The 24,891-nt window shown below is 32.6% G+C and overlaps 1 protein-coding gene across 2 annotated transcripts in view; it reads left to right on the forward strand.

The window, feature by feature from the left end:
- The window catches only part of LOC148276227 (tudor domain-containing protein 6-like), a 31,593-nt gene extending 9,852 nt beyond the window's left edge, over nucleotides 1-21,741 (forward strand). The window contains exons 9-19 of one of the 2 annotated variants that reach the window (XM_088234552.1): nucleotides 803-921; nucleotides 1,974-2,091; nucleotides 5,647-5,782; nucleotides 7,501-7,632; nucleotides 8,842-8,945; nucleotides 9,643-9,965; nucleotides 11,372-11,536; nucleotides 15,507-15,659; nucleotides 18,058-18,260; nucleotides 19,603-19,808; nucleotides 21,330-21,741. In XM_088234552.1, coding sequence (XP_088090678.1) covers nucleotides 803-921; nucleotides 1,974-2,091; nucleotides 5,647-5,782; nucleotides 7,501-7,632; nucleotides 8,842-8,945; nucleotides 9,643-9,965; nucleotides 11,372-11,536; nucleotides 15,507-15,659; nucleotides 18,058-18,260; nucleotides 19,603-19,808; nucleotides 21,330-21,558 — 1,888 coding nt within the window. In that variant the 3' untranslated portion in view covers nucleotides 21,559-21,741. Of the gene's footprint in view, nucleotides 1-802; nucleotides 922-1,973; nucleotides 2,092-5,646; nucleotides 5,783-7,500; nucleotides 7,633-8,841; nucleotides 8,946-9,642; nucleotides 9,966-11,371; nucleotides 11,537-15,506; nucleotides 15,660-18,057; nucleotides 18,261-19,602; nucleotides 19,809-20,205; nucleotides 20,343-21,329 lie in introns of those variants that run through there. The other variant, XM_088234553.1, reaches the window with a different exon arrangement.
- Nucleotides 21,742-24,891: the final 3,150 nt, after the last annotated feature.

Here is a 24,891-nt window from a genome sequence, read left to right on the forward strand (position 1 = left end):
TGGAGAGGTTTTTAAGCATATCAAGTCTTGAAAAACGCAGATGCATTGCAGATATAATCTGCATGTATAAAATTATGAACTGTCTCATTGATGCCCCTGAAATTTTGCAAAAGATTCTTTTTAACGTTCCCACCCGTAGACTAAGAAATAATGAAATGCTTTTCCTCGGTCACTACAGGACCAATTATGGTGCACAGTCGCCTTTGCCCAGAATGATCAGGCGGGTGAACGATCATCAAGATCTTGATTATTATGGTGTAAGGATGTCTTTCTTTACAAATCAGCTAAAGAATCTGTATAGTTAGCCTATGCTTTTTACTTAATCTAAAAAATCTATCATCTGTCTTTGCTGCTTATTTCTGTTCCTTATATTTTTTTATTCCTTTGTAAAAATTTCTTTTAATTGTAATGTTTATAATGGACTTTGTCCGTAAATAAATAAATAAATAAATAAATAAATAAATAAAATCATTTACCAAAATATTTATACTAGTGTATTTAATTACAAAAATCAGTCAATTTCGATTTAAATAAGCTTGTATTTTCAAAACTTCTTATTTATAAAAGAATAATGATTTTGTGGTGAAAGTACCTTTTTTAATTAAATGATAGGGTGATACCAATCTATTCAGTTAGATCAACAACCGGTTTCATCGCTCTCGCAACCTCAGCAGACTGGTATAGTTTTTAAAAAGTTGTTTTTAATTTAAGCATTTTTGTTGTTTATCAATAATTGCACAAAATGGACATTTTGTCTTCTATACACGTCATATAAACATTTTTCATAATTGTAATATTCCAGAGTCAACATGTCCTATGGCATCTTACTAACTATAAATGGTAATTTAATCAATACATTGTTGATTTCCAATGATTTCGCCTGTGAGAAAACATCAATCTGCAGACCAGCAATCGAAAACGGTAATTTAAACCCATAATTCCATTATTTATTTGTGTCTAATACTTAAATTTTAAAAATGTGTTCTTGTGTTTCCACATGCTATTTGTTCTCGACTAAATGTGGACTTCTGATTTAAAAAAATTGTTAGCCCTATAAATGATATATTTGCACGGGCAATACTTTTAAACAACTCTCTAATGTATTGTTTATATTTCACATAGCATTCTTTTGTTTTTGTCAAAATTCTTACCGTATGAATTATTCAAAATGGTGTCTAGTTCTTCTACATTTTCACATTTAGAAATAAGACGTTAAAAGAAATAAATTATTTTTTTAAAAGAAATTATCTTATATTTAATTATTATTAACAGAAAAACTCATGAAAGATTCATCATTCCCCTTTTTTGCACCCAGTGGTACATAGGGCACTGCATTAGTAAACCGAATGGAGCGTTCGACCATTTTTTAAATAATTTTTTCGATCATCTGTTATGTGTAAAGAAGGTGATCAGTCTTTCGCTCCAGGAACAATGAAATATTGTAGTTTGAAGAACCTTTAAAATCAATATTTCATGCCCACCCTGCCAGTAGATTAAATCTAGGTCCTCAAGAATAGTAGGCGAACGCGCCAACCACTTCACAACGAGGCAAACATATCTCCACTAGATTTTCTTATCCAGGATTTTTATCCGAGAGCAGTTACCGAGTTGAAAACACTCATCCAGGATTCTGGTTCTATTTCAGGCACAGGACTGTATACTTCATCAGCCTGGACAAAGAGTAGTCATTTATTAATTTGGACTGCATAATTTTCCTTTTTCATTGTTAAATGTTTTATACAATTAAAGAATTAGTGATTTTAATAATACTCAAATTAAATTAATTTTGTGAATTTTTTGTTTAAAAAAATATTATCTTTATTATACACAATTTTAAATAGTTTGAGTATCTTTTTATAGCATCTGTTGAGTATTTAAAGATGTTTTAACATGATTTTATTGGATGATTATTTTGTAACTATGCATAGTAAAATAAAAATAGCAAAGAAATACTTATTTGTAATTGTTTTTAGTGCAACTGTATATTCCTCCACCTCCCGCACTATTGAAAAAGAAGTCTCTAGAATGTATTGTGAGTCATATAGAAACTCCATCTACTTTCTATGTAACTATGGACAAAGATGGCGAAAGGTCTGCTTTTATTTCATATCTGCATAGTATATTTTATAACAAAACCAATGTTCGATACCCCTTATTTATTGAAGTTGAATTCCTTCTGTGAACTGCCTAGGTTGAGCAAAACATGTACTCTATTTTATTGTCAAAATTCTTAAACTGTAGTTCAATATAATTCACTTATTAATAGAGTACAAAACACTGGCAATGAATCCTCATATTCGAAAATATTTCATTTACCTATATACTCTTGCTAAAAACAGGAAATCAACATCAATAGATCAGGTTAAAATAGTTAGGATTTGTGTAATATAATTAGTTATTTTATTGGAAATCATTATATCTAAAACCTCTGAGAATATATATGTAAATTTTTGTTTATATGTATATATGTATGTATTAATACCTCATATTGTATTCTTATTCAATAAACACTTTCAATAATACATAACATAAATGGCAGAAATGCCATGTATAAATAAATAAATTATGTAACTCCATTCAAACTACTGTCGAACTTGGTTATTACGAGGAAGACGGGACTGACTGAATTTGCTCATTATAAGCATTACTCGTTATACCAAAGAAAGGTTTTTTAAATCCAATTGCCATTGTCACCATTGAAAATTATAAAAATTGCTTACAAAAATACCAGCTTCTAAATTTCAAATTCAGATAAATTAACATTCGTATTTATTCGTTCACAATGTTGACAATGTGAGACGGATAAAGAAAACTTTTTACACACTTCAACACATTTCGCGCCATGTTCCATTTTACAAATAATTTCCACTTTTTTGCAAATTGAAACAATTCTGTTAGTAGTCATGTTTACAATTCAATGGTAAGGCTTTAACTTATTTGACATCATCCACTTGTAATGTTCATTATGCATTGACCATAGAACATTAAGAAAAAACATTGTCAAAACCCCCGAAACTAGGATATCATTTATAAACTACAAAAGAAGTAGTAAATTGTAATGAGGTGCCGAGCCTGTGCTTACTTAGTTCACAAAGCTTGGATTTTACACGCAATTTAACCCATATGTGTGATACTTTGTCAATGCCGTCGGCAAAAACATCAATTAGGTACTTAGACACTTACATAGTATCATAAACGTAAACCGATACCAACGGCCAGCGGCATTGGCAGAAAGTTAGTCCCCTATTTGGATTTTATTACTTAGGTTCTTATTTCAAAAATGATGTTTTTAAATAATTGAAGAAACTGTTGACATTAATTTGTTCCGTATGTCTGAGAAAGAGCTCATTATAAAAGTGAATAAATGTTTGTAAAAAGCCACAAACTAGAATGTCATCTGATGTTTCAACATTATATCCGAGATCTCGCTATTTCCGTGATCGTTATAACCAAGTTCGACTATATCGCAAATCTCCTATTTCTAAAATGAAAATTTATCAATTTGTTTTATTTAATTCTGTAATGTAATGTAGTTTATTTAGATAGCTGTACAAAATATAAATTTTAACAACTAGTATTATATTATTATATACAAAAATACATTTTTATTTAATTCAGACGTTTTCTAATGACACTCTAGTTACCTATATGAATGTTTGTTTTTAACAAAAACCACCGTCATCCCACGAAACGATGCGATATGCCCAGCATCCCTAATCTCTTTCGGCAGCTCATTAAACATCTCAAGTCCTTTATGGTACAGATTGTTCTAAGTTGCCTTGATTTTTATTTTTGGGAGTCTGAAACATTCACCTTTCCTCGTAGGATAGCGATGAATTTCATTATTACGTTGAACATGTATTCGGGCAACAATTTTCTTTTGCACAATATTATTTTTGGTATGTATATATATTTACATATTTATACACACACAATTCTGGGTTTTTTATCCCAAGGGAGAGTAGGTATATTATTATTTATATCACTACAGAGATGGGTAGAATTTTAAATTAAGTAAATAAAATTGCAGAGCCATCTGCAAGCGATTACTAGTAATTAATTTAACTCGGATAGAGTCTTAGCTACATAAATAAAGTAATTTGCTTTAATACTTAACCTCAATATCAAATACATAGATGGCGCTCCAAACGCGCTAGCGAAAGCTTTCCCTGTTTCATGACATATATACTAAAACCAAAAATGTCACCGATATGGATATTCGCTAATAAGCGGAATGGGGAATGTTGTAGAATTCTACATAAAAGTGGCCACTTGAACCCAACCTATGACAGGTCATAAGCCCTGTAAACGCTCGAATATCCATAATCTTGAAACAAAAATTCTACCCATCTCTGTAGTGATATAAATAATAATTTTCTTTTGATTTTGAATATTAATACTAATGTATTAAAATAAATCTTTTGCTTTAAATGTCAACATTATGTTGAATCTTTGTATATCTGCCACATTTCAGTATCGTCCTCATGTCTCTATGTAATCTAATATTATATTATATAATTAATTAATTTAATAATTATTTTAAATTTTTACACACTTAAAACATATTAGTTTTATATATTGGGTGTTAAGAGAATAAGGAGGACACAACAAAAAAAAATTACAGCAAATTAGTCATTAATGCATTTCTCCTTTATTCTCTCGATCGAACACGAACAGAAGAAGGTGTCAAAAATGCTCACTTCACTTGATTTTCCATTTCAAAGGCTTCAAAATCAAATAACATAATATATGTAATATTAAAGCAAACGCAATATCTTGTAGAGCAGAAATTCAGAAACGAAGTGCGACTACGATTGAATTCAGAAAACTAGCGAAACACGGTGGCTCAAAATGGTGCTTCATCACCAAAAGCCGCAGCGAGTTGATCGGCACACTGTTGGTTTACATCAAAATCGTTGGTCACATCGAAAGTCATACAAAATCATCGCACGAAAATGTTCACGATTTAGTTCCATTTTTTTAACAAAATTAATTTTTCAAGTATCTGTAAACAACAGAAATATCACTCATATGACAAAACGTTCTGAGTACGTTTACCATTAAAAATGGCAAACTTTACAATGACGATGTCAGATTTGACATATTCACACTGGTGTTGCCATATCTTAAAACTTAAGTAGCAACCCCTCTACTTTATATACTCGGTAAAAAATGACATATTTGTTTCAAACTCTTAATGATAACATCATTCATGCTATATTACTATCCTGTTAAATTGTGATTTAACACATTGGCTATTTTAGATCCAAGCCACAGAAATATTTATTGAAAAATATGTCGACGCTGGAAAGGAAAAAGTTACCAAGCGACTCGAAGCAACTTTAGAGACGAGCCAATTAAAGCTATTTGTTTTTTTTAAATCAATATCAAAATCTCATGAATACGTATTATTTTGGCGTGATTCCTACATAATTGAAATAAAATTTTTAAATATGAGATCCTTTATTAATAAAAAAAAAAACTTTGATCGGCTCTTCTGTAAAGTTGCTACATGTCGCTTGGTAACCTTTTCCTTTCCAGCGTGGATGTATTTTTTTACTTTAAATATGTAATCTATAAAGGTGCGAGAAACATCTAACAGATTTTGGAGTACTTTTAAAAAAACTGTTTATTCATTCTTTGCAGCTTGAAAAAGAGATTAGCCACATTCTATAACAGAAATGAACAAACATATGCAAATTCTCATGAATGTACACAGCTGTATTACGCGTGCCTACACAATAATGATTGGTCACGTGTTATGGTTGTTGATAAGTCAAATGTAAGTAAAAAATCTTATACATCCTTAAAATATTTAGTACCAAGAGGATGCGCAGTCTGACTTTACTTCATACAACCGTATTCCTGTATTTTCTCCCTGGATAAAAGCACTAGAGCAATGTTTTTTTTTCACACATAGATATCCACCATCGGCGTGTCCCTAACTTTTGTTTTTTTTTTTATAAATGGTCTTTTATAAGAGCTAGGACCATCCAAAGTGCCTAGTTTTACCTGCTGTCTTCGGACGTATGGTATACAAGTACTATAACTATTTTTGAAGAAAGTAAAACGTGCTGTCACCGGAACAAAAATTCTAATGCTTTTTTAAATCAGTTCAGTTTTGGGTTATTAAGAGATCAAGGACCAAAGGTCTGAGGCTCAAACCCAGGTCTACTACAATAATTCCTATTTTTAAATACTTTGTACTTTACATCATATGTAAAAATAGCCATGAATTTGGATAAGAAAGCAAATATTAATTTTTTATTTAAAAAACATATGCATAAGTTTATATTTTTAGAATACTCACTCTTTGTGGCCAAATATACTGTACATAGGTCTCGTGTGTGTTATTACAAATGAGGGTACTACTTGCAAACCCGGCAAAATCCTAAATCTGAAAAAAGTGAGATATTAATTGAAACTTATTCAGAATACAATTTTTTACAATAATCATAACATTGCTAGTTAAAAATACGGCTTTATTTGTAATAACTTGACTTTTAAATTGTCGGGTCCGTTGCAAACATGGCAACCTCTACTTGAGTGTTGTAAAGTTGGAATGTATAATTTAAATTAATTATTTCACTACTGTTTCTTGACATAATCATGCTTATGTCACCACTGCTTACATGTAAAATATTTACTGATTATAATAAAAAAATTAAGTTTTAAAAAAAAGTTAAAGTTAAGTATTGTATCAGTTTATTGCGATTTGCTCAAAATAGAGAAAGATGGATTTTGCCGGGTTTGCAAATAGTACCCTAAATCAGGTCTTACTTTGTTGAATTAATTTTAAGTTTTTAAAAAACCCAACTAATAAGGAAACTAATTTAGTAAATGTTTAAATCTTGATATACTTACATGAAAAGTCAAGATCTCGTCTCAATGAGGAAGTTCAATGTTACGGGAAATTGCATATAATAATTTTTTTCTTACATGGTAAAAATTGGAGCATTTCATTGTATGGCGAAGTTTCTCTAAAATGTATGAAAAAATTAATAAAAATGAACTAATTTTAATGGCGTCACAAGTTCTACTAAATCAACTAATGATAGATTTACAGTATTTAGAGTATTGTGATAGATTTACAATTTTTGAGAAACCAACCCACCGATTAGGACAACTCAGATCAGAGAACTAGTGAGTAATCAAAAAATTTCGAAACTCAAAAAAATTGTAGTGATGATAGTACGGATTCATAAAATTGAAATAAATAAAAAGTTGGCTTAGTTTGATAGTCTACTAACATTTTTTTTTTTTTCATAAATCACTGAATTTCCTCTTTCATAATATGGCGTTTAAAAATATTTATTGAAAACCAATAAAATGTTACCGATGTACATATAAATGTTTATTCTTTATTATCATTTTCCATAATATGTTTGATGCATAATAAACAAGATTTTTTTTTATAAATTTTATTTTATTAGTTGTTTGTGTGAAATTATGGCAAAGCTTTGAACTAAAATACATTGTACATTTTTAAACATTTTACAGGAAGCTAAAGACGAGTTGAATGTTTTCTTTTTGGACAAAGGAATGAAGAGCTGTGTTTTAGTTTCAAGTTTACGTCCTCTGGATGTGCAGTTTTTAGATCCTCCGTGTGCTTACTTATGTCATCTTTATTTGGTAAGTCCCTTTTCAGTAAAAAAAATATGCAACTAATTAACTCACTTTAATGTAAAGTTACATATATATTTGAATACCATGGTAAAAAAAAATATGTGTGATGCCACTTCAACCAAGTGAAAATTTTAATTATTGCAAATAGAGTATAATTATTTCAAAATTCGCAATGAACAATGTTATGTCTTCTTAGTACTTTTTTGCGGCGTCGAAAAGTGGACACTTCCAAGCCACTTAAAAAATATTGAATCAGTTGAAATGTGATATTAAAAATCTCCCGGGTGGACGGAGTCCGAAACTATGATATTACTGAAGAAAACTTGAGTACTCAGGGCATGTGATGAGAGTCGAAAAATATAACATTTTGCAAGTCATTCTGCAAGGAAGGATTGAAGGAAGATGCAGAGCAGGAAGAAGGCGCATCTCTTGGCTGAAGAACTTGCGATACTGGTTCCATTGCAGCACTCAGTCCGTGTTCAGGGCAGCTGTAAAAAAAGTCAGAATTTCTGTAATGATATCCAACTTCCACCGCGGAGTAATGTTTGTAGACAAAAACTTCTACCCTATAGGGAGTTAATTAATTGACATTTTATATTACAACAGAGATGGAGAACATTTTAAAGGGAAAGTAGAAAAAGGAGAAAATTTTAATTAAATGATAATATTTTTTTAAATAAAATATTCGTCCAATAACGCCAATGTATACAGAATGTATGGTAAACCCATACACCCTGTATTTGTGATATTTATTTGAAAAAAAAGAAAACGATTTTAATGAGTGGATTCCAGATAAATACAAAACAACTGTCCTTTTTGTGAAATCTTTCTAATCCATGCTTGATACAATAAATTAAAAATTGACATAAAAAGCATCAAAGCACTGCATACATCTCCACTTCTTTTTAGAGATATGGAACATGGCTTTCTAACAAATAAAATATGTATTTATAATAACAATTTATACAATAATTAAAAAATATATTATATATCTTCGGGTTTCTGGCACAAGTTGATAACTACAAATTTTCGTAGGGTGAGATGTCTTCATAAATAGCATAAAATAATCTTTGTTTAAAAAGACAATAAAAATATTTTGTAATCTCACAACTAGTCAAATTACCAACTTGTACCAGAAACCTGACGACATTATGATTTGCGCAACTTCATGCATTTTTTTAACTGTAATATTCATTTGTTTTTTTGTCCATCTAGATTTGTCCTGCGGATGAAAAAACCAACATTTGGTCAAATAAAGCGATAAAGTTCATGAAAAGAAAAACTTTGCTGAAGAAATGTGAAATATGTGTTGATGAAATGTAAGTTCAAGACTATCTATTGTTTTATTCTTGATAATTTATATAGTGCCATTTTTGTGAAAATCAGCTTGACGGCGCTGTACAATAAACATCCGAACATGTCTCGCTATGAATCTTGTTAACTTTGTAGCTTGCGAAAATTTTCCAATCACACAAAAATGCGTCTTACTAGTTTGTCCGTCAAAAACTACACGTCCAAAGTAGCCAAAAATTGATAAATTAACTATAAACATGAAACCGTCATTCATTGAAACTTAACACTACCTCCTTCTCATCCAACCCCAGGAAGAACTTCCTGACAAACCGAGTCGTGGAGAAATGGAATGGCCTTCCCGAGAAAGTGATTGGTGCTAGTTCAGTTAATGTGTTTAAAAACCACCTAGATGCACACATCAATTTATAATGTTTAACAACCACGTACACTTGTACACTTGATATACACGCATCAGCTTAATAGCTGCTAGTGTATTATTATCATTAATAATAATAATAATGTGTATTAATCTAGGAAAAATAGACTGGTACACATGTTTTTAAATTAAAATATGCAAATATTACTTTTAAAAAAATATCATAAACTCCAATATAAAATACCACACCTTTATTAAAAGCTGTGGCATTTATACTCATTTTAGTTTGTATTTCTTTCAAGTCTTGTCAAACCCATTAGTATTTTGAAATCTCAATTTGTTTTTAGAAATGGTGGATCGAACGGTGTAATTCTTCGCGTGGACTCTGTCACTATAAATTTGCAACTAGTAATCAAGGATCATGCAAGGCAATCTTCGAATCAATCTCTGTGTTTGGAAAAACACGTTCCAGCTGTTAAAGAAGAACCAATCGATTCCACTCAAGAGCTGGAATCCGGAGAAGAAACCCAAAATATTTTACTGTATCCCAGTGGGGGCGACGCTAACAATGTCAGTGGTTCACATATATCTAACATGACAGTTACACCACGGGCATCTGTTACAAGAGATAGTGTACAGCCATCCGATGACGTTGATTACGATTTGTTAAGTAAGTACGTTTTTTTAAAAATATTATTAGAAATATTAATTATTTGTTGTCAACTTTATACTCTTGTTTTGCCATTGCTAAATAGAAATATGTGTATATTTATTATATACATAATATTATATAGTAAGTACACAAGTAAGCAGGTGGACACCCAGAATAATAAAGTGGAGACCATGGAGACACCGAGCAAACAAAAGAAGTGTCGGAAGGCCACAGAAAAGATTGGTCGACGACATTGCCTCTATTGCCGGTAAAACATGGATGATGAAAGCGGGTGATAGGAAGGAATGGAGACGTTTGGAAGAGGCCGCCATTCAGCAGTAGAGAGAATAAGGCTGAAGAAGAAGAAGAAGAAGGCCTGGCGGCCTCCGTGGTGTAGTGGTCAAGACGCTTGACTCTCACACGGAAGGTTCCGGGTTCGATTCCCGGTGAGAACACAAAAATTAAAATGTGATTTTTCTCAAGCCTGGGTGCTCTGTGATGTAATTCACCACTGTAATTAGGCCTCCTGGCCTGTTGTGGTGCAAAAAAAAAAAAAATGTAAATGTAAATGTAAAAAAAATAAAATGAAGTACACACAAAATGTCTAATAAATAAAAATATATCATTGACATTATTTACTCTGTGGTGTAGTGGGTTAAGACACTTGACTTACATATCGTCAGGTTTCTGATACAAATTTTGGAAAAATGTGAAAACTTCATAAATGACATCATGTAATCTTTGTTGAAAAAGTAAATGAAAATATTTCATATTTTATAAATACAAGAAATAATATTTTATAATGTTCGACTTGCAGTTTTATTCGAATTGTTGATTTGGAATGAGCTTTTAACTTTAAAAGTGAAATATCTCATAACTAGTAAAATGTAGTTGCCAACTTGTGCCAGAAACTGAACGATATGGAAGGTTCCGGGTTCAATTGCCGGTGAGAAAAGAAAAATTAAATGTTATTTTTTTCAAGCCTGGGTGTTCTGGCTTGTAATTCTGGCCCAAATAAATAAAAAATATAGAAAGTCATAAAATTGTGCTTCAAAAAGATGTCAAACATCTGTTTAATCGGCTGAAATCGGGTATTAACCATTTAACTGACTGGTTAGGCTACGAAAATTTATAAAACGCCATAATCAGCCAGTATACAAAATATTAGTTGAAAATGATATTAACTGGTTAAGTGCCGTAAGCGCGTTAAAGCGCTCCCCGTTTCCGTGCTCGGAAGGCCGGCTTTACAAAAGTAGCGTGCCTTTTTACGCGATTTTATCTGGCCTCGGTTTTATTGTATATTTATTTTCTTCGTGTTTTAAAATCATAATTTGTGGATAGAAGAAAGTGTGTTTTATATTATTTTTCAATTTAAAAGCACATTTTAAATACAAATTGATGGTTATTATTGTTTCTTTGTCCAGATCAGCCCATGGGAGCCGAAGAGGAGAATGTAAACCTTTGCATAGCGGCACAAGGCTTCTACGCCAATGACGAAGCTGAGGTGTGTGAACATTACAAAGGGCCGCCAGCCACCGCTTGCTTTAAGGGCTCCAATTGCAAGAAGAAACACGTGCTGTTGAACAAGAGTGAGTTCAATTTACATAAAGAGCTTGCCTGGCTACGTTTCTGTGGTACATCAAGCATACACACATCTCGAAAACAAATGTAACTAACGTGATATAACAAGAACACCACAGCACTATCTAAAATTAACCTTAAACTATACTGTCTGCATGATCTACAAATGTAAACAAACGAACTATAGGCTAATCTCAACTTAACACTGAAGAACTTAGTAGAAAATTTACATGACACCACAGTACAAGAACATTGCAGCACTAAATAAAAATTAACCTTAGATTACTGTCTGCATTTCGGTCAACCAGTTAAAAACTGTTAGAATGCTTTTTTGAAGGAAGAAGAATGCAGACAAAAAGCAGTACATGAGATATAGGCGCATCAGCAAAGGCTGCCTGCCTAAAACGAATAATAATAATAATCTATAAATGTAAACAAACTGTACGCTAATCTCGATTTCACAATGAAGAACTTGAAATTTTATCTACATACACAAGCTAAAACAACTATTCATAAATACAAAAGTTCAAAAAAATTGAATTCTGCTTAATCATGTATGCACAATAGGTTCCGGAATGAACCTTTCCAAAAAACTTCTAGATGTAGATTCTGCAGTGCAGATGAGGAAACACCTATACAGATTCCATGTGAATGTGATGCTTTACATCATAAAAGGAGCCTCATCCTCGAGGGACCACTGGTTAAACCCGAGGATGTTAAAGAGATCGCCCCCTACCTAATAGCCCGATACTTTACGGATCTGGGCTTGGAGGGGGAGATTTAGCAAAATGTAAACTCTCGCCTTCTACACAGTAGCCGGGCTCTTTATAGACCCGGGCTTGGAGGGCGAGAACTGTTCACGGGGACCCGTCGCAATAGATCTTCTCAAGCCGCAGTGACGTCAGGAGCTTGCACAGCACTGACCCCCACCTCTAAGAATAAGAATAAGAATGTCAAATAGGGATGAATTATTCACATAAGCAATTATTGGCAACTTCCCACACTATTTTATTATCAGTTGTTTTATAATATCTATATTTATCAAGGAACTAATACACAATACAAGAGTCTAGGCATATCCCCAGAGAGTTAAATCTGGATTTTTTTGGATACGAATATATTGTTGATTACATAATTTCTACTGTTGGCATAGTACCTAATTCTTGTTGAAAAATCAGCTACATTAATTATCATTTTAGCATTAAATGTATTGTGAGATATTATTAATTACATATTAAATAAAAAACACTTTGTTTAAGACTAAACTAGTTTATTTGTTTTCTAAAATTAGAATTGCCCATCAAACAAAATAACTACAGTAAAACCTCGTTTTTACATTCCTTAATTTTATGTTTTCCCTCTTTTTACGCCGAAATGTTTAGGTCCCATTTTTTCCATACAATTTTCATTAAAATATTCCCCCCAATTAACGTTTTTTAAGTGTTCATAACCCCACCCCGGTTTTACGTAGAATTTTTTTCAAACTCTTTGATCTGTCAAAAGACAACGAGCCGCGCTCCGCTGCGTGAACGGAGAATAAAATTTAAGTAAATAAAAAAATGTGTAAATTATTATCTCAAACTAAATTCAAAGTAGGTGCAGTGTAATTGACCATTTTGTTTAAGTGTCTAATTTTGTCATTTTACTAAATTGTGACGTGCAGTTGACGCATGTTTGGGAAGAATACATTAGGATGCGAAAAGTTTAAAAATGTGGCAATAGAAATATTGTCTGAAGTTATAAACATAATGCGAAAAGAAGATAGTTTTAACAGTTATTATAAATGTGTGAAACAATTTTACTGCAATGTAGATGACAGTTCAAATTTTGTGGTGCCATACTAAAAAACGTGATACCATATTAATAAAATTTCCTAATGTTTAGGGAAAAAATCATTGTGTGCATTTTATGCTAATTCAATTTTTTTTTGTGTTTTTAAGGTTAAATTAAAATAAGTTTTTTCAAAATTTCAATAAAAAACAACACATAGGTATTGATTGAAAAAATATAAAAGATTTTTAATTAAATCATAGGTAAATATTCATAATCCCCAATGATGACAGTTTTTACAATTCTTCTGCTGTATATTTAGTATAGTCTACAATACTTATATTTTCATGTAATTTGATTTTTTCCAAACATTTTTCATTTTATCACTTTAGCATTTTCCTCAGTTTTACACTTTTTTGTTGGTCCCTTGAAGAACGTAAAACAAGGGGTTTTACTGTATCTCTATTATAAAGGATGCTATCCTCTCTGAACTTTTTTCACTAATATGAAAGATGTCAATATCCGAAGTGGTACGGTTGAGTAAAGACATTGCTCTTCCTACAAGCAAGTTCTGCAAGCAGGAAGATAAAACAGCTTAAGCTACCTATGTCTAAGGTAGTCATCGGGAACATAAAGAAAAATACTCTCCATTACACCTATGTTGGTCGTAATACCACGGATTAATCGGAAAAAATACATAAGCAAGTGTGCATTTAGTTTTTCCTCCAACCTATTGTAGCCAAGCATTCCCAGTATGAAGTCAGACGGGTGCAACCACGGATAGTATCCGCACTCCCTTAAGTAAAGAACCATCGTGTAATTTTGCTTAAATAAAGGTTCTCTTTTACTAATTTTTCGGCGTGGAACACATTACTGTATTTTACGTTGAATAATATTATGTGGAAAATTTTGGTTATTATTACGAGTTAGATTATTACGCTTGTTAGGTGATCACTTTAGTATTAAATATTTTGTTTTAAATATCGATAACTGTATGAAAGAACTGAAAGATTTAAGAATGGGAGCAAAAATGAGTGATATAACTGTTAACTGTCTTCTGTATGCGGATGATGCCGTGCTTCTTGCTAGCAGCAAAGAAGACCTGCAATTCTTGGTAACAAAAGTCTAAGATGTATGCAAGAAAAGCGATTTGCTTATGAATGTTGATAATCAAAAGTAATGGTTTTTGAAAGGGATGAAAATATAACTAAATGTGAGATCAGTGTGAATGGAGATATTCTGAATCAAGTAGAAGAATTTGTGTACCTGGGAAGTATGTTTACTAGAGATAAAAAGACCGAGAAAGATATTGAAAGGAGGGTGAGTTCCGGGAACAGCGTGAACGGTGCACTGAAATCTACTTTGGCAAACAAATGTTTATTGCAGGAGGCTAAACTAGCAGTTCACAATGGAGTTCTAGTGCCAACTCTAATATATGGAAGCGAAGTATGGAATCGGAAAAATGATGATGAAAGTAGGCTGAATGCTGTCGATATGCGATCCCTCAGGCGAATGTGTGGTAAAACGATGTATGATGGGTGCACGAATGTCGAGATCCGTGAAGTGTGTAAGGCTGAGACATGCATTATCGACAGAATCAAGAAAGAGGTGCTGCATTGGTTTGGACATGTAGAGCGAATGGACAGCGAAAGAATGGCTAAAAGGATCTACGATGCGAATGTTGATGGATGCAGAAAACGAGGAAGACCGAGAAAGACATGGCACGATCAAGTCCATCAGATACTTGAAGATGGACATGTCTAAAGTAGGAATAACCGGCGTGCGTGCATGAGAAGATGTATGAATGTAGAGGAAGCGAGGTCTGTATGCCAAGATAGTGTTATGGCGTTCTATCCTCTCTACCTACCCCTACGGGGAAACGGCGTTATGATTTATTGTTTTTGTTGTTGAATACTTTTATACATTCAATACTTTTTATTTCTAAAGGAAATTGATTAAAATGTTTTTTATTTTATGCCCCTGAGCATGCTTCAACGGAAGGAAAATATTATTTGGTTAAATATGGACTTTTTTCTCTTTCATGGACATGTCAAAAGTAGGAATAATCGGCATGCGTGCGTGAGAAGATAAATGAATGTAGAGGAAGCGAGGTCTGTATGCCAAGATAGAGTGATATGGCGTTCTATCCTCTCTGCGTACCTTGTTTGTACATTCGTTTTTATAACTTCAGTTTATAAATTTTTTCAGATGGTTGGACAATAAAGAAGATTCCTGTAATAGTTAACACAACTCAGCAAATGGTTTTACCTGTTCCGGATTCATGTGTTCGCGTTGGGATGACCATTGTGAAATCTTATTGTTCTTTCTTTGGACATATACTACCCAACGGAGAGTCGACCGGTAAGAAAATAATAAAAAATATCTTATTAAGGAGATTAATAACATTTATATTTACAGGGTCCGGCGTGGAAGGTGGGAATTTAAACAAAAAAACAGTACTCTGCCAATTTCGCGTTAAAAAATATTTTTTAGTAAACCTACATAGAAATTTTATAACATTCCTCTGTCACAATAGATATACAGATTGGAGTGGTGTCAGGAGCTTATTTAGCACTGACCGCCGTCATTAAGAATATAACATGCCTAAAACTGTGTTTTATGCATGAAAAAGTACACTATTCGAGTAATGACAATTTTCGATGATGAAAAATTAAATTGGATGTCCATTTTTGTTGCCGTTTACGAAAATTTCTCTCTACTTTTTCCAACATCTGTCTCATTGATTCCGGCAATTTCAAGGTTTTGTCTTATACATTAGAGGCTTCAAGTTTCTAGTGAAAATGTTACATGTGGACTAATTATGTCAGTGTTTTATTAGGTCGTAATCCCCGTAATGATTATGGAATAACACGAGGCTTCAAAAAGGATTGGTTTGGAAATGAATACTAACCTAGCCGGACCGAAGAAGGACCGAGATTTTAATTCGATAACTCAATTATTATTACAGCTATTTGCCCTCTATTTTTGGTAATCGTGAAAATAATAGAAATAAGAATTTTCCTGTTTTTGTTTTTGAATTTTCAGATCGTTTAATATTAAAACAAAAAAAGGACATAAATAATACAAGGCTCGATTTCACTTTATGTACTCTAGCATTCAGCAAACTAACAAAAATGAATAAAATACAAGAATAAGTAAAATATGTGAACGTGAAAACATAAATAAATTATTGCACGATCATAAACACTTCCAACTTTTTATTCTCGTGACGCTATATACAAGTAGGCGCTGGGGTCGTTTGATTCCCCGTTCGGATCATGTGTAATTTTTGGATGCTTAGTGAAAAAAAGGTTAATAAATCTAAGATTTATGCGTCCAATGAGGAAAGACATTCTCATTAACAATAATAAAATCAAAGTGGTTGATGAATACATATACCTAGGACACAAAGTCAAACTTGGTAAAGATAACCAGACAGCGGAGTTAACAAGAAGAATCGGGCTATGTTGGGCTGCTTTCAACAAGCTAAAGTATTTATTTATTTGACACTTTATATACATATACAATATATATACACATAAGGGCGGGCATATTATGGCGACCTCCGTGGTGTAGTGGTCAAGACGCTTGACTCACGCACGGAAGGTTCCGGGTTTGATTCCCGGTGAGAACACAAAAATTAAAATGTGATTTTTCTCAAGCCTGGGTGTTCTATGATGTAATTCACCACTGTAATTGGGCCTCCTGGCCTGTTGTGGTGCAAAAATAAGTATATAAAAAAGTATATATTGCCTTAAGGCAATTTCTTCCTACCTACCCAAACCGTTCAGTTTGAGAAAATTATAAATACATGGACATATTGAATCTTACAATTTTATACAAACATTAAAAAAAAAGATTAACAAAAATAAATATATATATATTTAAAAAAATGAACACTACACTATGAAGAGAGGAGAGGGGATGGGAAGGAAAGAAGAAGGATAAAATAACATTTAAATATTTAGATAGTGACATTTCAATCTCGACTTAAATGTAAATAAAGAAGTAAATAAAGTACATTTTCGGAAATAAATAAGTCCCAGTATGCTTAAAAAGAAAAGTCTATGAATCGTGTATATTACCAGTTGATGACATATGAACTAGAAACTGTGTCTTTAACACAGAAAAGTAGCCAGAAACTAAAATGCACGCAAATGATCCATGGAAAGACATGCTCGGTGTATGTCTATGAGACAGAATAAGAAATGAAGAAATTAGGTGCCGAACCGGAGTCGTAGATATTATGGATCGTACAGCAAAATTAAAATGCCAGTGGGCAGGACACTTGGCGAAGCAAAATGATGGCAGGTGGACACTCAGAATAATAAAGTGGAGACCATGGGTAAACAGAAGAGTGTTGGAAAGCCACAGAAAAGATGGGTCGATGACATTGCCTCGATAGAAAATAATGGAGACATTTAGAAGAGGCCTTTATTCAACAGCGGAGAGAGTTGATGTCCTGGCTGAGAAACATCCGCGACTGGACGGGAGTGCGCGGAGTTGAGGCGCTGTTCCAGTTGGCGCAGGACCGGAATGCCTACTCTAGAGTGATCGCCAACGTCGGGGAGACCTGATATGGCACAGAAAGAAGAAGAAGAAGAGAGTTATTCATCACTGTTATTTACCATCTGTCAATCAATCTAATTCTTATCTACAAACGTTTGAACATAGTGCTGGGCAAACATAAAAAATATGGTAGACGATATAAAATATATTTGTCATTGTGCCTGGTCTAATTTTCAATTATTATTTTTAGAATCTGCTGATCCCCTCAGAGTGCCTAAAGAACTGAAGGAACTGTCGCAGAAGATGAATTGTGCCGCGGCCTTGAAGTCCCTGAAGACTTTCGATACTCAGGACGAGCTTCCCGGTATCGGGGAGCTGGTCGCCGCCTTCTATCCCGAAGATGGACTTTGGTACAGAGGACGGGTCATTGAAGTCGGAGACAATGAAATAGATGTAAGATATCTTGAGATTGGTGTTCCGGGCTCAAATATAATCATATCCCATTAAGTATGTATATCGTATGAGGGGAGGTTTAAAAATGCACAGAATAAAGGGGAAGGGGGTAAATAGAAAGATGGTAATATTTTTAGTTTTTAGTATATTATCCTTTAACATGTATAATTTTTTCAGATTTTTAAATTTCTTTATTTATACCCTTAAAAAAATATTTTTAGTATTTGTCTTAAAAATAGGCTGATATTGCTGACTTGACTTCTTCATCACCCGTAAATTTTATTTTTTTTTAATTTGAGAATAAGTAATTAGCCGGGTCCAATTTTTTGCCTGCAGACAGGGTGGTTTAGTATTCGGAACCTACATTTGTGAAGAGCAGTCAATGCAACATTGCTCTTATGTACGGGTGCGTTGTCCTGGAGAAGCAAGATGCCTTTGGTCAATTTTCCTCTAATTTTTTTCTTCAGAGCTTCTTTTTACTACTTTAGTAGATTAGAGTAGTATGTAACGGTTTTAGTGACACCATTTTTTTTGTTGTCAATCTACCGGATACCATCTGCATCCTTAAAAAGAGTAGCCATGTCCTTTGCGGCCGATTGCGATAGCATTAACTTCTTAGGGGGTAGTGTGGCCTTTTTATGTCACTGCAGGGAATATGGTTTCAATTCAGGCTCATACTGTGTTTTTTTTTACAAACCCCTTTATCATTTACAGCAACAATCCGATCAAAAACATTATTTTTATTGTCTCTGCAGAGATTTAAAAAGTCACGGGACCTCTCAACTCCTGTCGCTTTTGAAGCAGGATAGGCATTCTCAGCATCCATCTTGCACTGACCTTCGACATACCAAAATGATGTTCATTTTGAAAGTAATGTCAGCAGTTTACGGGAACTCTTGTCCTGGGAAAACCATGATTTTTAAATGGTTTAATCTGTTTAGAGATGGCAAAAAGTCAATTGAAGACGACCTCGAACCTGGACAGCTTGTTCAAGTTATTTCATCAATCAATCTCTAATATAAGGTTTTTAACTTTTTCAATAAGTTTATATATTTATGTATATAAGTACCCCCCACCCCCTGGGAACCTTTCATTCTGCAAACTTTTAGACCTATCCTCGTATATATATTAACGGGGACAACATTAACATCGAGGAAAAAGTAAGGGTTTTTAAAATGTACATAAATTCCATATATTTTTTTATCAAACGACATATATGTATTTAATCATAGTCATTCTAAAGCCCTAACGTAAAGTTATATGATATATACTGTACCTTGGGGTCAGGTTAGGCCATTTTTGATGCTTTTTACTAATCTTTTAATCAATTTGAATGCTTCAGGTGCTGTATATAGACTTTGGGAATCAGGCTACCATACAACATTCTCAGGTCGGAAGGTTGGACTTGGTGTTTGCGCAGATCCCCCAGCAAGCTGTCCGTTTTGTTGTCGACAATATCTCTTTGCCTCTCAATTCTCCCAAGGCTGAAGATGCTATGAAAGCTCTTTTCAGCCTTGTGGTAGATCTACAGTTGCACGCTGTAGTGATGTAAGTCATTATTATTTATTGAAATTTTTCTAAAATGGGAAATGCCTAAAGAATATAGCTTCAGTGATACAGCAATACCTGTTTTTTTTACGTAAATGTTTAGCCGCCATAAATTCATTATAGGGACTGAGAGCCGATAGTCTAAATAATGATAGTTTTTCTGATACCTTATTGGTATTTTTGGTTGAATAAATTTGTAAGTAATATATTAACAGAACGCTCGGTTCCCCTGCCGAAAAAATCTATTGCTAGTTATGCGGTATTGCAGTATCACCGGCGATATATATACAAAGTAAATTAAATTTGGAGCAGCTACGATAAATAAATGAGTTTTAAACATAATTTTTTTTGGGCAATGAATTATAAAAAAAATAAACTTGTCGTGTTGACTTTACAGGACGATTGATTGAAATACTCTCCGAGAGATATGGACTATCGATAAAATTGTTTATAATTTTGAAGAGGAAAGACAGATCAGAAATGTTTCTACGTTTAGTAAGGGAAGTTAAACTATGAAAAGAAGAAGAGTCTTCATACGAGTCAAAATATGTAAGAGATTTACAATCCAGAAGTTTAAGGAATCTATTCTGTATTCTATCTTGTTGTGATATATAAATTGTATATCGAGGATTCCAAACAACAGATGCCAACTCAAGATGGCTGCAAACGTATGCATCATATAAGATTTTGAGGGATGCGGTTGATTTGAATGGTTGAGTGGTGCGTATAATAAAGCCCAGATTTCTGTAGGCTTTATTTATAGACGCCTGAATATGGTAATCAAATAAGAGTTTTTCATCCATAATCACACCTAAATCTCTCAGCTCGTTTTTCCGTACAAGACAATTACCGTTAACTTCATAATTGAAAATAATTTTATTTATGTTTCTAGTGAACGAAATAACTTAAATATTTATTTATTTTAAAGAAACAAACAGTCGACAATGAAATAATAACATTTTTAAAAAAATACAGTTTAAAGACAGACCAGCAAAGTTTCTAAATAAAAATCATACATATTATTAAATTGTGTTACAACAAAAGGATGTGTTTATGTGTATTTGTATGAGAGTAAGTGTAAATGTGTGTTTATGTGTATTAGTGTGGGAGTAAGTGTTCAGAAGTGTGCATCATTAAATAGTAAGTGGGATCATATCGCAGCCAGAAATAATAAGTCTTAATTTATTTTAAAATAAATTAAGGGGTATGTAAAATATATCAATAGATGAAAAAAAACATTATAGTTATAACAAGAATGATAGAGGAAAGAGTGTTGTGCATAGTTAGTGCTACAGACTGGCAGATGGAATAAATACTTATTTCTTGTCACGCGAAAGGGGACTTTAAGATTAATTTTGGAGAGTAGGTTAAAAGAGTCTACTTTATTATTTAATAATTTATGTAAATAGCATTACGATAAATGTTGCGTAATCACTCAAACATGCGCTAACAGATTCTCGGATGCTTGGAGTTGTCTCACTAATAACTGGACTATTTACCTAAATTGTTTTATTTTTCCAGGTCTGTAGAAATCGACGATGTATATGTAATCCTGTTTGACCAGAATGGTGATGATGTTGGATCACTAATGGCTAACATGAATTTAGTGGACCACAAGGAATCTAAAGTCATCAATAACAGAATTGTTACTGAGGAAGCTCGGAGACTAAACAGCTTGGTGCGCCAAACAGACATGTCGCAGGAGGCTATCTTGTATGGCACACAATTTATGGGGTTATATCCTGGATGAAAATTTACCGGTTTTATAACATGTGATACCCCGTGTAAAAAATTACAGATGCCACAGATGTGCCCGGTTTTCTTGGACTTGGATTTTCTTGGATGTACGTAAAACCCCCTTTTAACGTTTTTCAAAAAAGCAAGAAAAAAAAGTGTAAAACTGAGGAAAACACCAAAGTGAGGAAACGAAAAATGTATGGAAAAAATAGGAATTACATAAAAATAAAATTGATTTGTTACAATATGGCATATACAAGTTGGCGGCCTCCGTGGTGTAGTGGTCAAGACGCTTGACTCACACACGAAAGGTTCCGGGTTCGATTCCCGGTGAGAACACAAAAATTAAAATGTGTATTTTCTCAAGCCTGGGTGTTCTGTGATGTAATTCACCACTGTATTTGGGCCTCCTGGCCTGTTGTGGTGCAAAAATAAATTTAAAATTTAAAAATAAATTAAAAAAAAAAAAAAAAATATAGTGTAAATATACTTCCAGAAAAATTGTAAAAACGGAAAAACGGAACGGAAAAAAACTTATAAAAGTTGAAATTGTCAATGCTTTTTTTTTTTACCTATTTTCAATGATTTCACTAAAAATATTTTTATATTTTTTCAAACAATATTATGTTATCTGTTTTTTATTTGATTTAAAAACAGCATTTTAAAATTATTTTATGTGTAAATAAAAAAAAACGAAAATAGAATTTTTGAATTTGTATAAAATAACATACAATATTTTTTTTCCTAAATGTTGGGTTTGGTTTTTTTTTCATACTTTATCACTTTTTTTCTATGGCATCACTAAAAACAACTGTCATATAGATTGCGGCAAAATTGTTTCTACTTTTATAACAACTTTTTAAACCATCTTTTTTATAACTTTAAATATTGCTATTGTTATGTTTTAAACATCGTAATTTGATGATATTAAAACTTTATTGTTTCCAAACGTTTGTCAACTGCGTATCCTGATTTGTACAAGTAAATATTACGTCTTTGTTCAAAGGAAAACTAAGACTAACCCTAAAGGAAGACACTTAAACAAAAATGTCAATTACACTGCACCTGCCTTGAATTTAGGTTAAGAATATAATTTATCCTTAATAAAGGATCCTATAAGTTGATATCCTAATAAGTTGTTTACCTGTTTTTATTCTTCATTCGCGCGGCACACGCGATCGCGCGCGGGCCGCGGCATTATAATTACGACATAATTTTTGCTTTTTTGACACATCAAATGACCCTGAAAATTTTTAAACTTTAACTGGGGTGATGAAAAATGTAAAAAACTTTAATTGGGGGAATATTTGTATGAGAATGTACAAGGAAATAGCTCTGCCTGATATCATCATCATCATCATCATCATCCCCTTTCTGCACTTTATCGTAAATCAATCATTTTTATTACATGAAGGTAAGATTATCAGTCTTACACTTCAGGTGCCAGTCCAGGAACTTTGAAATATTCTGCCCAATATACTATATATTAATGTTCGAAAAAATTACTTTAAATATTTCATATGCTACTCTGTAAATATTCATAACGCGCATATATATATTTCTTTGAATAAATTAAGATACGTAATTTTTTTTGTATAGCCTATAATAATTTGTCTTTTAGGTACTTATAATGTAAATAAAATTTTGTAAAATAAATTAGTCATGCATTCCTATTTTGTTTTGCAATATTCTCATCTAGGAGTAGGAGTAATAATAATTCACACCCCGTTTATCGAGATGCCGATTCGGACAAAAGCCATTCTAGGATTATCAATCACGAAGTTAGCTACAGCTTACAGAAAAACAACGGGCTCTACGGCCTACGCCGTAAGCGTAGCAATGAACCGTTCGTTATACGTTTGTAAAACTGAACATTTGCAACACTTGTTCTATGCAATAGAGCGAAAGGGCTTCTCTAGATGCAGATTGCGAATTATTACTCTGGGATCTCATTATGTGTTTTTACAAATTGCACACAATTTTTATATAAAATTTCATGATTTTTAAAACTTATTGTTTTGTTTAATGCAAATAAATATGCTGATATTATAAAGTTTATTTATTTATTTAAATACCTAGTTATATCAAAAATATATTGAGTGTTTTCAGACAAATCTGGATTTAAACCCTAGGGATATATTTAATTAATATTATTTAAAAATTCATCTTAGTGTGGGGGGAACCATTGGGCAATGGTGCAATTTACTTAAAAGTAGGGATGTGCATAGTGACATGATTAAATTACCAAAGATTGTAGTTTGTACTTTTAATTTTGGCACATATTTATGCATTTATCGCCATTTGGCGACAAAATAAAATTTCTTGTGAAAATTTTTACTGTGTTAAATTTTTAAACGCTTAAAAAAAATTGTCACCCGAAAAAAGCTAATGAAGTAATCATCTAATTTTTTTCGTACGTATTGTATTCATTTCTCAAATCAAATGCTCATTTGTTTGTTTTTTAATGCCTTTTTCCCTAAGGCAGGCATTTTTCTGAAACCTCAGGCATTTAAAGCACCTTAAATGCAGGGGCCACAGTTTATTTGAATTACGCTGCAATATTTAAAATGTAGGTAAATCATACAAAATAATAATCAGACGTTTTTATTTTACGATTGATCATTGATTGGTCAAGAAACAATAAGCGACATACATAATTGTCCAACTCAAATATTGTAATGAAACCGACTGGTCCAAGAAGAAGTTTAAAAATTGAAAAGTTGTTTTCAGGCTTTGCCTAGTATGTGAAATAGTTCAGTGAGATGAATCTCTTCACAACAATAAAGGTTTCAGCTCTTTAACTTCACTAAAATCAACAAATGGAACAATTGAAGAAATATGGATGTTCAAACATGGGCAAAATGGTGAATGTTACACAGTGTGTAAAGTGGCCACTTAAACCAGCCAATGACAGGTCATAAGCCCTGTAAATGCCTCGACTTCCATATTCCCTTATTTAAGGTTTTCTCCATCCCTGTTGTAATTTGTTAATACATAATTAAGCGGAAAATTTGAACTATACTTAATGATATGAAATTTATCCTAAAAAAAATAATTAAATACATAGGTGATTTGCATAATGATTTTAAACATTATATGTAATTATGATTGGTAAATTTATATAGCTGTAACTTTCCCCTTAAAATTGTTTGCGGTTGTTGGTCAAGTTTATTAGTGGAAATTTCTGCAGCGATTTTAAATGCTCATCAGTTGACTTGGATCTGTAAATATATTTTTGCAATGGAAAAAACGAGCTAATTTATGCCACTGATCAAACCTTGCGAGTAAAAGACCATAAATTAGAGATGGGGTGTTTCATTTTTTTTTATAAAAGTAACAATAACAG

Source organism: Micrasema longulum, unplaced genomic scaffold (assembly GCF_059751315.1).
Source record: "Micrasema longulum isolate JH-2025_06_02 unplaced genomic scaffold, ASM5975131v1 h1tg001258l, whole genome shotgun sequence".
NCBI classification, from domain to species: domain Eukaryota; kingdom Metazoa; phylum Arthropoda; class Insecta; order Trichoptera; family Brachycentridae; genus Micrasema; species Micrasema longulum.